The sequence below is a fragment of the Myotis nattereri genome, assembly GCF_964212035.1.
Source record: "Myotis nattereri genome assembly, chromosome: 14".
Lineage (NCBI taxonomy): Eukaryota > Metazoa > Chordata > Mammalia > Chiroptera > Vespertilionidae > Myotis > Myotis nattereri.
Window position 1 is genome coordinate 57,137,793 of NC_138089.1, and position 18,419 is coordinate 57,156,211.

Sequence of the window (18,419 nt, forward strand, 5' to 3'; positions counted from 1 at the left end):
GCCTTCCTTCCCCCAGCTGCTGGTACCGTCTTCCCTCTGGTACCCGGGACCCGGGCTTCCCTCGCAGCCCCGGCTTCATCCAGAAGGTCATCTGGTCTAATTAGCATATTACACTTTTATTATTATAGATTATGTCTACATCAGGGAGATGTGAGAATTAAATGGGTTGTTCATATATAAAAGCAATTATGACACATAAGAACTAAACAAAGTCATTTAGCTATTATTATTGATATGTTACAGTTAACAGTTATTATTTGCTGATGGTGCTTCATAAGCAGTTTTTTTCCACATGTGGATTTTGATAAAAGTCACACACACACACACACACACACACACACACACTTTCATAGTCAAATACGTTTGTGGAAACCCGAATAAAGCGAAATAAAGTTCCCAGCTTTTATAGGCTGATGTGCAGTGAAACTTTTCAGCGCATAGCATATCCCCAGTGCGTGGACCACTTCACCTTCTCGTGAGCAGGACCCTGACCCCAGGGTGGCGCGCAGTGGGGCTGGGGCGGGGGTGCAGGCATGCCAGGAGGGGCAGCTCTTCCCTGGGCGGGACTTTGCTGAGCTCTGCAGGCCATTCAGGGTCCATGGTTCCTGCCCATGAAAGCCAGTAACACTCCCCAGTGACGGCGACCACCCACCTGTCCCCCACCTAACCCACACGCCACCCGGGGGAGATGCCACCTGGTTGGATCCAGTAGTTAGAGGCATACACACAGATCTCTCTCAGGAACTGGAAATCTGCTGGGAATGAAGGCAGTGGACTGCTCCTGGGACGAGAACCTGTAAAAGGTGAAGTGGTTACACGAATTTAAACTTATGTAAAAATTCACTGAGCTGTACACCTGAATCGTGTATGTTTTAGTGCATCTGTAACTGGACTATCAATGGGTCTGTGCTGCCCGTCACTACTGGAGCCAATTCAGCAGAGACAGGGTTGAATCATATATGAGTGCTTATTCCAATCCTGCCAGCAGCATGGGAAAGCAGCGGGTCATCCACAGAAATCTTCTCTCTACCCCACCATAAGCCACTGCTTGTATTGGGTGGAAGGACAAAGGTTACATGGGGAAGTAGGCAAACGGGGTCTTCAAAGGGCTGGCGGCTCTGCTTTCTGCAACAAGGTTGTTAATCTTTCCATGACAATAGGCAGCTCCCTGATGGGGAGGATGGGCTGCATTTCCAGGTGAGCTCCCAGGTCCCATACAACTCCAGCCAGGTTAGAATGTGCCTTCTTTAACCAGAACAAAACCATGGTAAACAGAGCAGGATTGATATTTCTTACAATTATAGCTGATCCCCAATATTCTGTTTCTGCCCCCATCACATCTGTGCTCTTCCTCAATTAACAAAAACTGCCCCCCTGGGCAGGACGGTGTACAAGGCACCGGGAACGGTGCTGAGCCAGGATGGAAGGCCAGGTCTCCTTTCCTGCAGCACACGGTCTGGATTTGGGTGGCTTCCTTTCTTTCCCTCCATTAGGAAAGAATCTGAATTAAATGTCAGTACAGATTCTCCTCAGTAAGAATTTGTGTGTATGAGTAAATAAAAGGGGAAACCAAAAATATTGGTTACGTATGTGCAATTCTGTTCCTGCTGGAGCTCAACCGCAGTCTCTTGCCATTTAATTAAATCAATGGTGTTATTAATGATACTGGTCTATCCAACATAATTATCAGTGAAAGCTGACATTTTCCCAATGCGATCAGGTTGCTTAGAGAAAAGTCTGCATTTCTTTGCTCTTCTGCGGAGGATGGATTATCGCTGGGAGCCACTCCTTTGTCACGTCAGTGACATGAAACAGTGTGAATGGATATGGCCAGATGTACAATATTCCCTTTGTTTTCAGAGCAGAAAGCCATTAACAGTTATCTCAGCATTCCTGTGTTTATGACACTTGTAAATTGATGCATGGTCTTCCCCAAGCAGGAGGCGGAACAAAAGCCTCTTAATTTTCTTTATGTTTATCCTTCCCCAGTTTCACGGTGTTGGGTGATGTGTGGGCTTCCTCCCTGGCAGCCCTGACTGCGGAACTGGGGAGTCGTTTACCCGGCCTGACAGTCACCAAGAGGCGTTTCATGAGGGGACAGGTCCGCCCCATTGCCATCGTGAGCAGGTCCAGTTCCGGCCATCAGTGCTCGCTTCTGCAGCTCAGGGATTGCTGAGCCCTGTGTGCGGAAGGAAAATGAAATGTAAACCATTCTAAGTGAGAGCGCTGTCCCTGACTGTTATACTAACACAAACCCACTCCGTCATTCTTAAATCTTCGCTTTGGACGCCATGGTGATAATGTATCCCTTCCTGCGACTGTAATGAAAGTTGCTGATCTGTTTTAAGCTTCCTGAGTCGAAAAGTCTTGTTTAAAATTGAGATGCTCCGAGTTCATCCCGACATTAGAATTCAGTGTGGCCGGAACAGCACTTGATTCTCCGGTGGAGGGGTCAGTGTAGCCCCTTCCGCTCTGCACCCAGAGCCTCCTGTAGAGATGGCTGGTGGAGGGAGGAAGCAAAAAAAAAAAAAAAAAAAAAAAAAAAGACCTCATGGACACAGACAACAGTGTGGTGATTCTCAGAGGGAGGGGGTGGGGGAGGTGGAAGAGAGTAGAGTGTGATCAATGGTGGTGGAAGGAGACGTGATGTGGGTGGTGAACACACAGTGCAATACACGGTTGACGTTAGTGTGCCGTGTACATTCCATCCGTTGTTCTGTTACGTCTGACAAACGTGTGACCTCACTTGACCTCACCCTATGCTACGGGCAGCGATGCTTCTGTCCCGTGTGCAGATGAGCCAGGAAGGTGGGCGCCCCCGGGCCGCACAGGAAGGCTGTGGATGTCACCTGCTGACTCAGGGCCGTGCCTTACACACGTCACGCTCCCGTTCACTGGTCAGCAGGCCAGAGTGCCTTTGCGTGTAGAGGGAGGCCGGGCGAATGGACAGAGGCCAAGTCCCCCCCCCGGCCCCACCACACACACACACACCCACTTCTTAGAGCAGAAGATGAATGTAAGTGAGTGGTTCTGTTTGAGGAACATGTGGGCAATCTGAGGCCCCTGTAACGTGGAGGATGCATGTGTGTTAGGGGCTGTCATTCTGGAGAAACAAGGGCTGATTTTCCGTGTCGTCATGTTGGGGCACTCCTGTGCAGTATGCATGTCGGCCCGTGTTTCCGTTCTGGAAACAAGCGTGTTCTCAATCCCGATCACACTAATCTCTCCAGGGCACCAGAGTCTGGCGAGAAGGGTCCCCTTTGGCCACTAAGACATCTGTTTCCTTTGAGTTCCATGTCAGGATGACCTCTTCCTCCCCAGGATGAGTGGGGAGAGGAGGGTGATGTAAACCACCCGGTCCAATTCACGAAAACTCATTGGTTCTTTTTCTTGACCAGGGGTGATGCATTGGACCCGGCCAGTCAGACATCAGCTTGAGGTCACTGGCTCTCAGACATGTTTTAGTGTATTTTCTTGTCTTGGTTCCAGCTCCATCCTGAGATTCCATGAATGCTTTCATCGGGTGTGCGGCCTCAGACTCAGAGTCTTAGAAGAAAGATGGATGGGAATATAATTGTGTAGCGATCTTTCTGTTTCAAAGTGTACTTACTGCCCAGCTGGTGTGGCTCAATGGTTGAGTGTTGACCTATGAACCAGGAGGTCATGGTTCAGTTCCCGGTTAGGGCACATGCCTGGGTTGCTGGCTCATTCCCCAGTGTGGGGCATGTAGGAGGCAGGTGATCAATGATTCTCTCTCCTCATTGATGTGTAGTGATGTGGGTGGTGACTATGGTTTTTTAAAAATACATTTTTATTGATTTCTGAGAGGAAGGGAGGGGGAGAGAGAGATAGAAACATTAATGGTGAGATAGAATCATTGATCAGCTGCCTCCTGCACACCCCACACTGGGCATGGAGCCCGCAACCTGGGCATGTGCCCTGACTGGGAATGGAACTGTGTCCTCCTGGTTCATAGGTCGATGCTCAACCCCTGAGCCACGCCAGCTGGGCCCTTACAGTCTCATTTTAAGCTAGGAGCTCAATGTTCCTTTCTTTTTGTGGAAGAGACATTCTTGGATCAAGACCATGTCGTTACAAAAGTCAGATCATTGCTATTGAGCAATTAGCACCCAAGGCTATTTTACTGTGGCTGTTAGAGGCACCGGGAGATTAATTGAAACAGCCTGCCCTCCCTCCCTTACGAGGCCCCTGGTTGTTTCTATGCTCCATTTCAGGGTAGGATGATGTATTAATCTGGAAATGTGGTTTCCTAATAGCATCATGGTTTTGGAAGCCTTTCCCTTCACAAATAGGACAGCTCATTAAACAGGCACATGCGATGGCCTTAAAGAAATCGGCATTGAATATTAATGGCAGAGAATATTAAATAATAGATTGCAGGTGACGAGTGATACATAGCTCTCAACAGTGAACTCGGATCACTGTTCTCGATGTGTTTCGAAGCGAGAAGGACCAGGAAACTTTGAAGGACAAGGCATTACGGTGTTCCCCTCATACTTTCCCCCTTAGAAACTTTCCCTCATACTTTCCCCCTTAGAAACAGCCACACAGTTGAGTGTCGCCAAGCTTTTCCCAGTGGGTAGAACTAGTGTTTGCAGTTTGGCAACGCTCAGCTTTTCATAATGAAAGCAGTTGTTTTTAACACATTTTATTTTGTGGATCGGAGTACTTCTTTCCGTAAAGACACATTTGAAAATATTTTTTATTACTAATGGAAGCCCTATCCAGGCCACCAATGGGTGTGTCTCTCTCACACCGATGTTTCTCTCTCTCTGTCTCCACCCCTCCCTTCCAGTCTCTCGAAAAAATCTATGGAAAAATATCCTCGGGTGAGGATTAACAACAACAAAACAGAAAAATATATTTAATTTCTGTGATGTTGACATTTTAGGGTATATAGCTGCCAGTCTGTGTTACTCTGTATTTTTTTCTGCATTTCCAGGTCAACCCCATTCCCCTCCGCTTTCACCGGAAGGGCAGAGGGAACAGAGCCCCGTCCTCTGCGCGTCCTCCTCCCGGAAGAGCAATGGAGCGGCTGCCCTGCGCCGGCGGAGCCATCTTCTCTCTCCTGTCCCTCCTCTTGCATTTCGCCAGCGCCTCTGAGATCCCGCTCTCAGGTAGGGTGACGGCCTCAGTACCGGCTCTCAGGGATCTCATGTGCATTTTGATTTCACGTCGGACACGTCTAGATCGAGGAGGCGTTTCGACCATATCTCTGTGTATTTCCCAGCACTCCGTCAGAATCTGCCTGTGTCTTCCTGGGTGTTCGCGTGGCTTGCACTGCGCTGCCCGACGCCATTCCTTGCAGCCCAGGCCTTTTGCCGCCCTGCAGGCTTGGCCTATGGGAACATAGGCTAGAGATTAGGAGGTATTTTGCCGTATAAGATAGTCTCAAGTACAACCAACAGCTGCTCCTTTTATATACTCAGGTTAGTTTATTTTAGGGACAAGTATGATTTAGAAATTACTGGTACCCAACCAATCATAACAAAAAAAGGAAATGAATAAACTTCGTATTCTTTTAAAAAATGACTATATGTGTAGGAATGAAAAATGAGATAGGAAAGTGTTAAGCAGCCGTTTTTATAGTGTGCAAACACACACGTCTGACGGCACCCGCTGCAGATGTAGGTACCTTGTCCTGTGAATTTACAGCAAGAGCTCCGTCAGTGGTTTTTATGGAAGTTTACATCCTAGCATATGTTGGTAAGATGAATGCAGGTCTAAAAAATCGTAAATCTGTTTAATTAAGTGAGAATAATTAAAAACTCAAAAAAAACAATGTGTCTGTGTAACCAGACAATCAGGGGGTCCGACTGCCTGTCACTACTTGAGCCAGTTCAGCAGAGACAGGGTTGAATCATATATGAGTGTTGATTCCAGTCCCGCTGGCAGCATGGGAGAGCAGGAGGTCATTCAAAAAAATCTGCTCTGCCCCCCACCTCACTATCAGCCAGGTGTTAATATTGGGTGGAAGGACAAAGATTACATGGGAAGTAGGCAAAGGGTAGGCCAAATGGGCACTTTACAGGGAATAGGGGCTGGGGATCCTCAAAGGACTAGTGATGTGCAAGGGCTGGGGGTCTTCAAAGAGCTGGCAGCTCTGCTTTCTGCAACAGGTTGTTAATCTTTCCATGAGCATAGGCAGCTCCCTGAGGGGGAGGACGGGCTGCATTTCCAGGTGAGCTCCCAGGCCCCACATGCAGCTGCCAGCCAGGTTAGAATGTGGCTTCTTTAATCAAAATAAACCAATCATAGTTAACAGAACAGGATTAATATTGCCTACAATTCTAGCTGGTCCCCAACATTCTGTTTCTGCCCCTACATCTGCAAATGCAATGTATGTAGAGCATGTTAACTCCAGTGTAGGAATTTGGGGACATTCCCTTGTGTGATAAGCTCATGGGACATAAAGAGACCCTTGAGAAGTTACTTAGATATTTTGTCCATGAAGTTCAAGGCTTATCCCCCTGGGTTTCCGCCTGTGACTTTGAGAGTTATAAGCAATGTGTGCTGGGGCTCCTGAGGCTCTCCGCCTTGGTAAGGGCCTCCAGGCCGTCCGAGTTCTGGAGAATTAGTCTGGGCCTCAGAGAGTCGAATATGCAGCTGCTAGCCCTTCAAAAACCCAGACAGTCCCACTGGGACCAGAAGAGGCCGTCTAAGTCGAGGTGAATCTGCCGGCTCACACACACTGTACGCCAGCCTCGCTGTAGGAATGTGGGGAAGGGCCTGAAGGAATTCGTCCTTGGGAGGTTCTTTTGCTTTGAGTAGCAGTGCCGCACTCGGATCGAGTTCTCCGTGATCCTCGAGGGAAAGGGGCTCACTTCACACTTGCCCCAGGCCAGTTCCCGACTCACAGTCTCCCTCCTCTCTGAGAACATTCGCGTCCTCTCCATCTTCCCTCCTTGGGTCCATTGGGGGTGAAGGTGTGAGATTTTTGTCTCCGTCCGCAATGCTCATTTTCATTCCGGTTGTCTCAGCAACTTAGGCGTTTTCGTGGCGCACCGTCCTGAGCCAACAATTGTTATAAAATATTAATGACTTGTTTTCAGAGCAAGTGAATATTACCCATTTATTTCAGGACTCTGGAGCAAATGAAACGGAGGCAGGTATTCAAATTGAATGTCAGCACGTCTGGTGTCTGTGTAATTGGCCTAATTATGGAGAAAGAATTTATAATGTAGAATATCTATTCTTATAAACACCCAGAGGTGGTGAGCTCCATTCCTGGAATAATTAGTTATGCTGAGACTTTACAACCTTAGCAAATTTAGGAGAGAATAATGCTCTCACAAACAAGTTGTTCACAAGCCATTAGCTGATATCTCAGGGACCGTGGCTATTGTGCGCCATTTATAACGGTAGTAAAATGTGAGCAACACGAATATGCATTCAGCTCAAGACCTGCTTGACTTAGACAGAGCATTAACCAGAAGCAAGGTAACTGTCCGTGCAGATATGGATGTTATTAAAATACTTACCAGTACCCAGTGGATAAAGCCTGAACCTAGGCTAATGCCCCTAAGTTAGTAAAACATGATTATCAGATTCATTAGGCACAGATACAGAAAACAGAATTTTAAAATTGGAAGTGCCATGGAGTTATTGTCCTAGGCTGAGCGTCCATGATAGGTGACCCTAGTACCTCTCCAGTCCCAGGGGCACATCCGGGCAGTCTGTGATCAGACCTTTCGCAGTAACACCGCCTGGCATTGTTGCTTTTTGCTGCACAAACAGGTGCTTTATGTTACCAAAGCAACGGGGGTAGTTGGTGTCACCCTGGCAGAGATCAAGGTGTTGGCAGCCAGCTGGGCCAGCAGGCAGGGTGTTCTGCACAACCATCTCCTCTCAGTAAAACAAAACAAAACAAATGTTTTGCTTAAGATTGTCCTTGTGCAGCCAGGCCAGCGTGGCTCAGTGGCTGAGCATTGACCTATGAACCAGGAGGTCACGGTTCAATTCCTGGTCAGGCCACATGCCTGGGCTGTGGGCTGGATCCCCCAGGAGGGGACGCCCAGGAGGCAGCCGGTCAATGATTCTCTCTCATCATTGATGTTTCTATCCCTCCTCTCTCTCCCTTCCTCTCGGAAATCAATAAAAAATAAATTTTAATAAAGATTGTCCTTGGTGAAGCACTTAAACATTGCTGCTCTTATTCAGTGTCCATTCTTGAGCACATTCTTCTTCATAATCTGTGGCTGAACCAGGACATCCACATAAAGTGGTTCTGCCTCTGACCAAAGGCCCAGATGGTCCCACTCCTTCACCGAGTCGTGGCGTGAGCACCATTTTTACTCCAAAGAACACAACAGACCGAGATTACAGGAACGGGTACGTGGCAGATGTTACTCCCAGTGGATCAGTGGACCCTGTCACGTCAAGGTGGACAGCTGACAATATGTGTTTCATTGATACAATTAGCAAACCAATAGTCTCCACTCGGAGCCTGACAGCTCCCCGACAGGGACGGCTTTTCTGGTCCGATGAGTGAGGATATTGACAAAAGTGAATTTGGAATACTGTGTAATGAAATATATCAGGATTGGCGGATGGCTGTCACTCAGGGAACCAATACTTTTTCCAGACGGTTATTGTGTGATGTTACCAGATTATGTATGATTAAGAAGAATCCACGGATCAGACATTTTACGACAACAGAGTATGAATAGTTTATGGCTATGGTTTCAGACCCCGCATTGCAATGAAGAAATTGCCACTCTCCCTGGCCTTTTTGGCTCAGTGGATAGAGCGTCAGCCCATGGACTGAGGGGTCCGGGTTCGATCCTGGTCAAGGGGCATGTACCTCGCTCAGTTACAGGCTCAATCCCGGCCCTGGTGAAGGTGTGTGTAGGAGGCAACCAATCAATGTGTCTCTCTCACATAGATGCTTCTCTGCCTGCCTCTCCCCCTCCCTTCCACTTTCTCTAAAAATCATTGGAAAAATATCCTTGGGTGAGGATTAACAAACAAAAACATTTGTATCAAATGTAAAAAAAGAAAAAAAAAGAAATTGCCACTTAGTGGGTTTTGGTGCACTCTCTGGGGGACTGTCCACAGTCACCACATGGGACTGGAAAATATTCTACCCGCCCATGGACAGACCTGTGTGAGGCTGGGTTTTCTTCTTATCTGATTTCAGAGGAGAAGGAAGGGAGAGAGAGAGAGAGAGAAGCATCAATGATGAGAGAGAATCATCGATCAGCTGCCTCCTGCATACCCCACTGGGAAATTGAACCCACAACCTGGGCATGTGCCCTGACCGGGAATCAAACCAAGACCTCTTGGTTCATAGGTTGACACTCAACCACTGAGCCACACCTGATAGGCTATTTTCCTCTTTTTTTTCTTGATATCTTTAAGCAAAACAATTTTAGCAACAGATTTGCTGCAGGCATATATGAGAGCCCACATCTTCTAGGATATAAAGAGATTTGCAGCAAAATGAAACAATGCCAGGTCTCTTATTCTACTTTGTGTTTTTTATAAAACAAGTTATTTATTTCAACCTGTGATGGGATTATTTTTAATGGACTAATAAATATTTTAAGGATTTTTAGTTTTAATTTCTAATAAAATGGAATATATGGCAACATGAAGCAGTGGCACCGAATTGCATTCCTTCCATGAAACCCATGGCACACAGCGGAAGCCAGGCTCATCCTGTTGTTTTCACTTGTTCAGACCTTCCTCTTGTCACCACGGAAAGCAGGTGACAGCGCCTCTGTGGTAACTAGTTAACCTCACTCAGTGTTTTCACCATTTAGTTCCACAGGTTCCAACCATCACAAAACAGTCAAAAGAGCAAGTCGCCTTTCCCTTTGATGAATATTTTCAAATCGAATGTGAAGCTAAAGGCAATCCGGAGCCAAGGTGAGCGGCCTCCCGCCTGAGGCCTTCAGGTGTAAAATCCCCTTTCCTGCCACTTCCTGGTTCAAGGCAGCCGTCCACTCTCTGTAGCCTCAAGTGGCGGGTGGGGGGTAGGGGGAGGGAAGAATGCTCTCTTTCATAGGGACACGGACCCCGCTCTCGAGAACCCCACCCTCGTGACCTCATCCTCTCCCACGGCCCCACCTCTGACCCCATCACACTGGGGACTGAGCTTCAGTTCAGGGATTTGGAGGGATGTACACATCAGTCTACAGCCGCTTGTCAGATGTCTTCTCTGATGGTCCGTTCAACATACTTTCTGCCAGAAATTAAATGTCCTGGTTTTGTCACTTCTGTGCATTGGTGTATAAATACTTGAATATAAGATATCATTTTTCCACGTCCTTAAGCTGAGCTCTCGTTGCAGATTTACGTGGACGAAAGATGGCAAGCCCTTTGACCTCTCCGACCCTCGGGTCATTGCCTCCAACAACTCAGGAACCTTCCGGATCCCAAATGAAGGGCAGATAGCTCACTTCCAGGGGAAGTACCGCTGCCTCGCTTCGAACAAGCTGGGAGTGGCTATGTCGGAAGAAATAGAATTTATAGTTCCCAGTGAGTATTATGGTGGAGATTTCAACTTACAGACGTTTTTGTCAAGTGTGCGGTAGGCGTTGTTCTGAGCTCTAATGGAACAACATATTATTTGTTTAATCAGCGCGTGTGCGCCTTATATCTTTTTTATAAGGGGAATTCTCTTCCAGGTCTTGACATGTAGAAGTGGATGGATGACCTTGAAAGCAATGGGAGGTTGCTGCACTCCAGCCAGTAACCTTGTGTCTAATTTGGGGAAACGTAATCTCTATTGCCTCGTGATGAGAACTAAGTTAGAGTCAGCGAGTTATGCTGCAGTAACAAGTCATCCCCAAGCAGGGTTCACACAGGTCCTTCCTAAATCAGGCAGTTCGCTATGGGTGTGGCAGCCGTCCGTCGGAGCAGCTGTTCTGTTCCCCACAGAGCCTCCTGGGCGACTCACCCTCATGCCGTGGCTGCAGCACGTGACCCTGGGCCACCAGGTTAGGGTCTGGAGCAGAAAGCATGAAAGCTTGCTTCTAGCGAGAAGTCACGCAGGTAACTTCTAGAGGTTAGGTGGCTCAGAGCTAATCCTAAAGCAGGGGTGGGCAAACTTTTTGACTCGAGGGCCACAATGGGTTCTTAAACTGGACTGGAGGGCCGGAACAAAAGCATGGATGGAGTGTTTGTGTGAACTAATATAAATTCAAAGTAAACATCATTACATAAAAGGGTACGGTCTTTTTTTGTTTTAGTTTTATTCATTTCAAACGGGCCGGATCCGGCCCGCGGGCCGTAGTTTGCCCACGGCTGTCCTAAAGCGTAGCTGACGTCACCGTGGGAGTCCCTCAGAAGGATGCTTACAGTCATGCCTGCTGTAAACAGTAGTCATGGAAACCGCAAGCTGCTTACTCTGGAGGGGGTCATTGGTCAGTAACTACCACCAAAACTAAGACTGCATCACTGCCGTGCTCATGGGACCTCGGATGACCAACCATCACAACTGGCTATCTTCCCTGATCTTAGAGGAGGCAAGGCCATGTGATCCGAACCAGAGGCTCACAGAATGGATTCTTACGTAGAACGCTGCCACCAGCTGCCGTGTGGCAGTTGCTCCTCACGGAGTTCTAAGCTTTGAAGAACTCAAAGAACATCAAAGCGCTCGCAGGATACAGCGGAAGAACAGGCACGCGCTTCTAAAACACACATGCACAACACGGGGGCCTTACCCCACACGTCGGGGTGGGGACCGGATTGAAATGATTGCCGAGAACAGCTAGATCAATGTAGACTCTGCACATTACGTGTGCACCTTAATATTTATAGAGTAATTACTCTAAAAGTATAGAAAAAATGATTATCAAACCATGTGGTGTGAGGAGGAGGAAGAAAAAGAGAGAAAATACAAAGTGAGATGAGCAGACATTTTAAAAACTAGAAATAAATTCAGGTAGATATCACTGATTAAAGATAAAAGCAAATGGACTAAATGCTCCAGTTAATAAAAAGCCATAAGCCATTTACAGCATAACACACCTAAAGCACGAGGATACAGAACTGTTAAACCACAAGGTGGAAATGATAGCCCAGCTAAATGCTATGCCAACGAGAGCAGGCGTGGTTGAATTAACGCCAGGCACCACAGACCTTCTTTTAAAAAGGCTTCCTGGGTTAGTTCTAAGCGCACATGGCGATAAACTATGTGAAGAAAAATATAGAACCACGTGGAGAAATAGACAAATCTATCATAATAATGAAAAACATTTCGCCTTACCTTTTCATTATTTGGGAACTCAAGCAGAAAAGTCATCCATGCCAGGCACTTAGAAGGTTTAAAGACCCAGCCAGTGACCATAGCACAGCACGGTCGCTAAACCGGAAGAGCACATTTCCTCGATAGTTGGTGATTTACTAGCTGGGAAGAAAGATGACCCTATGCAATTAAGTTAGAAATCAATAATGAAAACTAGAAAAGTCTTATATCTTTGCAAATTAATAGCCATATTTCTAAGTGCTTTCTAAGTGAAATGAGAGACGGCCAAGGCCCTGGAATGTGTTCTGAAGTGACGGTGGTAGAGATTCTGCACTGGATACTTGCCGGACGCGGCTAGAGCATCGTGTGCGTGGACACATATTTCTCATCCTCACTGGTCTCAGAAGAGAGGGTGGCGGTTGGTGATGCCAGCTTCTTAGGTTTCATCGTGTTGAGATGAAAATGAACGTGCTAGCTTGAGGTGACAGTGAAGTCACAGAAAGGAGAGTGAAGGGGAGAATAATATAGACGCCGAAAGCCAGTCCAACAGAGAGGCGTGAGAACTTCATAGCTAAAAGGTGTACACGTGTATGAAAACCATTTTCAAAGATTTACACAAATGGGGAAAATATCCGTTTTACGGGTTGAAAGACTAGGGAAGCTGAAATGTCGCTTCTCCATGAATTGATCTATAGGACAACTGAACAGAAGTCTCTGTTGGTTGCTTTGGTTTGTCCGTCTGTGGAGTGTGACCTACTGACTCAAGGATATGAGGGACAGAGGGGCCATTGGGTGGAATCTCTTGACTAAGGACAAGTCGGGGATGTGGCCCCATGGAAAGACTGTGTCACTAGCCCGCGTGGCAGTGTTCAGGCCGTGGAACTGCGCAGAGAACCGGGAAACAAACCCACGCAGCTCTGACACGAGGTGCGAAGAGCCAGCTGGCTTCTCTTTCGTTCTGGTTTTGAGACGGGAGGTGTGAAACGCTGACCATCCACGCAGACAGCCTTCCTCTGGAGCCCTCTCTCTCACCTCACGGAGATGCTTCCTTCCCGGTGGATTCAAGACGGCACTGTGCAGTGGAGGAGTATTTTAACAATATTCCTGACGTCAGGGTCGGGAGGCTTTCTTCAACAAGACGTGTTAAAGCTCCACACACTGGGAAACACAGCAGTCCTGTCCCAGCCGGGAGAGTGAATACATTGTCGTGTAATCAGACAAAAGTACAGCCCAGCAGGGAAGACTGCTGAGCCTTGGGAATAGGTTGGACACATATACTGTGGTCTCATTTATGGGAGTTCAGACATCGATCAAAATGAAATATTGTGTAGGGGTGTCATTTTGTGTGGCAAACTTGTAGTGCAAAACAAGCGATTGATAAAAATAAAATGCAGGAGAGGAATGATCTCTCCTGGAATGAGCGGGGACAGACAGGTTGTGGCAAGATTATGTTTTTTGTGTAAGGGGCGGTGGCTGAAAGAGTGTTCCTGGTATCTCTTTCCTTCTCTTTATCACTTGCGTTTGCTTTACAAAGGGCCTTTTGTGTACGTGAAGTGAATAAGTATGCAGGATGCCGATTTGTTGGAATTAGCCTTACTGAGCTGGTAGGTGAAACTTTGTAGCATAGTCACGGGGAGAGCAGTGACACATAAACTTGGAAATGACCTCAGGAGTTGGGGTTTGAAGTGACATTCAGTCGCAAGTGTTAATGAATTCTGGATCAGAAATTATCACCATGGAAATTGTGGTTGAGGATGATAAAACTAGATCGATCGATCAATCCATCATCTATCTATCTATCTATCTATCTATCTATCTATCTATCTTCTATCTGTCTCCCTACCTACCTATCATCCATCTGAAATCAATTAGCTGAAATAAGATGAGAAAGAGAGAGGCAGGGAGGTTATTAAAAATCCCTGTAGAAGACATGGCGTTGGCTGGTCCCTACCCTGAATTCTGATGGTTGCTATGGAAACACAAAGGCAAAAGCAGCAGCTAGACCTGGTGCAGAGAGAGAAAGGGCACATTCTCATCTATGATTCTCCATTAGAGGATTTTACAAACATGTCCTCTGACTCTGGAAGCCGATGGAGCCAAGACCTGAGCAATGGGAGGAGATTCTGGCCGGAACCCGCTGGCATTGTCGTTAAGAGCGGCTCTCGGAGTTGAGCTAAGTGGTGGGTAATTGCTTCCTGTTCCTGCTGCTCAGAAAAGAGAAAAATAAATTAGTTTCTGACGCATTGTGTTCAGTCTCTCCTGAAATGACTTCATCACCTGGCCGTGTTCTGTGATCGGTTGTATTTTGAAGAGGACCCCAGCCCGGTTCCCAGGGAATTCATACATCAGAGACCAGGTGGAACGTTCCACGGCCTTCATCACTCGAGTCTTTTCTAAAGCAGCAGAGATTGGATTCTCTTTTGATATTAATAGGTCTTTGTGATTCGAGTGTTACCAGGTATCTCTCTCACGTTTTAAAGTTTTCATCTGTAACCTCAAAGGCTTTAGCCACCTAAGTTCCAAGGCGAGCACATCAGCTGAGAATCCCATTGTTGTCCCTGCAAACAGAAACCTTTATACACAGTGATTCTGGCCACCTCTCTGCCGCCTCTGAAGACGTTAATCCCAAACATTCACAGAAGCTCATGCAGGAGAAGAGAGACCCCCGCCCCGTCTGCCCTCATGCTGGGGTGAACGTTGCGGGGGTGGGGTGGGGGGACACACCTGAGCAAGACCCACACAAGTGTAGTGATATTTTTGTTGTTGTTAATCCTCACCCAAGGATATTTTTCCATTGAACAATTTTTAGAGAGAGTGGAAGGGAGAGGGAAAGACAGAAACATTGATGTGAGAGAAACATTGATTGGTTGCCTCCTGCACGCACCCCGACCAGGGCCCAGGCCGGGGAGGAGCCTGCAACCAAGGTACCTGCCCTTGACCGGAATCAAACCCAGAATCGCTTCGGATCCTCAGGCCGACGTTCTATCTACTGAGCCAGACCTTCTAGGGCAGTGGTTCTCAACCTTCCTAATGCCTCGACCCTTTAATACAGTTCCTCATATTGTGGTGACTCCCCAACCATAAAATTATTTTCGTTGCTACTTCATAACTGTAATTTTGCTATTGTTATGAGTCGTCATGTAAATATCTGATATGCAGGATGTATTTTCATTGTTACAAATTGAACATAATTAAAGCATAGTGATTAATCACAAAAACAATATGTAATTCATTATATGTGTGTTTCCCGATGGTCTTAGGCGACCCCTGTGAAAGGGTTGTTCGGAGGACATAGGAGCACATTAAGGAGCAGGCTCTGGTCACCTGGCGCGGGGGAAGTCAGGGTGCAGCCCCAGCAGTGGCTCCAGAGTGTGCACACACAGTCCTATGCTCCCAGGGCCGCCTGTGCCCCATCATGCCGGCAGCATCCTCTCCGTCAGCTGAAGGCGCCACCCGCTTGGTAGAGGGCACCTGGCCATCAGGGATCAGACTCAGGACCTGACTTGATCCTCGAGTCCCAGGAAGGCCCATCTGCAGAGTCCGTGCCTGGGGGTTGAGTCCCCAGGACATGTCTGTTGGACTGGTTAGTTAGCATGACTAGTGGCGTTAACCCTCCCTGATGCCGTGTCTTGCTTTTTTCACTGATTTTTAGAGAGAAAGGCGGAAGAGAGAGGGAAGGAGGGAGAGAAAGAGAGAGAAACATTGATGTGAGAGCAGAACATTGACCAGCTTCCTCCTGCACGATCCCCACCAAGGATAGAGCCGACGACCCAGGCACCTGCCCGACAGGGAATCAGGACAGACCCAACCAACAGCCATACCGGCCAGGGCATGGCGACTCTACTGTGAGGCAGACGGGCAGGGGGGACTGTACAGCTTAGGTTTCATAGTTTCTTTCCCCAAGAAGCTTCTAGTCACCCTTCCGGGGATCCCATAGAGGTGACTTCGTAGGACCCTAGGGTGCCGGAGAAAAGGAGAAAGGGCTGAAGCCGCGTAGCCCATGAGTGTTAGTACGAGGGCTCGGTTCATCCATTAGAGCAGCCTACAGATTAGCGTGTTTCTCGGGTGTCTCCGGCGTTCCAGGCGCAAAGCCGTTAGCTTTTGTCGCGTGAGGTGTGGAGCGTGGGTGGTGGGTTGCGGAGCCCTCCCGCACCTCAGAGCGGGAGGTTTGCTTTGCAGGTTTGCTGTGTTGGTCGCTCTGATTAGAAGACTGGGGCGCAGCTCACTGGTCCCTGTGAAAGTGCCCCACGCAGATCCCGGCTGGGGTTCAGGACCCTCTGCCCTCGGAGCCCTTACCTGAAGTGCATCTGTCAGCGGAAGAATCAATGTGGAAGCCATTGGAGAAGAGGAGCGAGCAGGTGCAGGAAGGGCTGGGTGTCCTGCGGACCTCGGCTCTGGGGTCGGGGTTCCCAGGCCTCCGCACAGGGAGCGTCCCGGTCAAGGCCGGGCTCCCCGAGGCTGCAGGAAGGAGGCTGCTCTGCGCGCTGATGGACTGCTCCTCTGAAATGAGCCGGCAAGCGAGAGCCCAGCAGAAAAATGAGCGTGTATTCATTCACCTCAGGCAGTGTTGCACGTGTCCAAACTCAGCCTTGCCGAGGTTTGTCGCCTGAGAAACGCAATTAGCAAAAGTCACTGGTGAGGGTTACTTTTAGACAGGAGCCGCGTCTTCATCGGAATGACGCTGATGAGCTATGGCAATTAAGTGTCACGTCCTCTGCGCAGGTGGCAATGTTTGCCCTGCAGCCGGCATCACGCTCACGAAACAGCTTCAGAGTTCAACAATAAGACCTAAGAAGTCATCCCAAACAACCAACAAATTAATGTCCTTTGTCATACCGGTTCTCAGACCTTAAATGATTCCACACATAAAATATTCTCCCCTGCCTGCGGAGAGTAATTTCATCTTTGGCCAAAAGCTGTTCCAGAGACTTCTGCCATGGAACAAAAGGTTGGGTGGACTTACGCATTTCATTTTGCTTTATGTCGTCTTACTGGTACCTTGGAAGCCAGTTGAGTCACACTATTGACATGTTCAGAACTGGCGCTTTATAACCGAGGTTTAATTAATGCAGGGCTCCCCGGCTGTGCTCTCGGCGGGAATCGTTCGGTTTCTGAGTGCTCTGAGGGGGCGATTCTTTAATTAGGGCTTGCTGCATCTTATTCATCCTGCCTTACCGGGGGTGTCCCCTGGGAAGTGAGCATTCAGGTTGGGCCCGTGGCGTCTGCTTGTTACAGTCGGGACTGCATGCTCCTTGCATTTCTGGAACCGGATTTCCCTCCCTCCGCTGCCCCTAGTGCCTGAGTATAAGCAGATCCCTAACTCCCCCAGCGGCCCTGCGACCTTCAGTGCCTCGGATGCTGGGCTTGGCACTGAACGCTGAGCGAGGGTGGGGATTTGGAGTCTGGAAGTCACTAAGCTGGGCTCAGGAGCGGGGGACTTCCTGCAGTGACTGTCACACACCTGCTCAGTCAGAGCCGCCGGCCACAGCTAGGTGGCGCCGTTACTCCCTGCAGCTCAGAGCCTGGGGATGACAGCTGACTCCTGCCTCTGACCTTTGATGGGGATGGAACGCTACCCGCTTCCCGGAGCAGAAGTAGGATCCCTGGTGGCTGCCATTCCAGGGGCCTGCCCAGGCCTGCAGGGAGACGTGCTGGAAGGAGGCGACCGGGAGGGAGCCCGCGGGCCCGTCACATGAGGAAGCCCACCTTCCCAAGAGGCCAAGGCCATGGAGTAACACCCTGCCCCCTGCAAGGCTGAGCTGGGGAAGGTCCTGGGTGCGGGACAGAAGCAGTTCGTGCAGCTGCTGCGGCGATCAGAGAAATGCCAGCACATTCCCCCAGCCAGGAGGGGAGGGCCGTGGGGGAAACGCAGGGAGCACCTCCAGCGGGAAAGAATTGACAGTAAGCGAGCGTGTCCCCCGCTTCCGAGAGTGACCGCTGTCTTCCCCTGAGGAAGGGAGCACAGGGCAGGAAATCCTAGCACGTCCCACTCTGCGAGGGTTAGGAGTCCTTCCCAAGGCCCTTCTGCTCCACGAGAGCTGGGTGAGTCCCTAACGCAGGTCCCCTCGCAGGTTCAAAGGCGCCAGCGAAGGTCCAGCCAAACACGAGCTGAGTGTCCTTAGGGCTGTTGTGTAAATACCTTCACAGAAACACCCAGCATGGGTGCTGGGGTGGAGTCCGGCAGGGCTGTGGCTGCACGTTCGTG

The 18,419-nt window shown here is 48.8% G+C and overlaps 1 protein-coding gene across 1 annotated transcript in view; it reads left to right on the forward strand.

Annotated features, from left to right (window-relative positions):
* CHL1 (cell adhesion molecule L1 like) overlaps positions 1 to 18,419 on the forward strand; it is a 102,569-nt gene that overhangs the window by 52,166 nt on the left and 31,984 nt on the right. The window contains exons 2-4 of the mRNA XM_081106268.1: positions 4,964 to 5,138; positions 9,786 to 9,891; positions 10,316 to 10,503. Coding sequence (XP_080962394.1) covers positions 5,048 to 5,138; positions 9,786 to 9,891; positions 10,316 to 10,503 — 385 coding nt within the window. The 5' untranslated portion in view covers positions 4,964 to 5,047. The remainder of the gene's footprint in view (positions 1 to 4,963; positions 5,139 to 9,785; positions 9,892 to 10,315; positions 10,504 to 18,419) is intronic.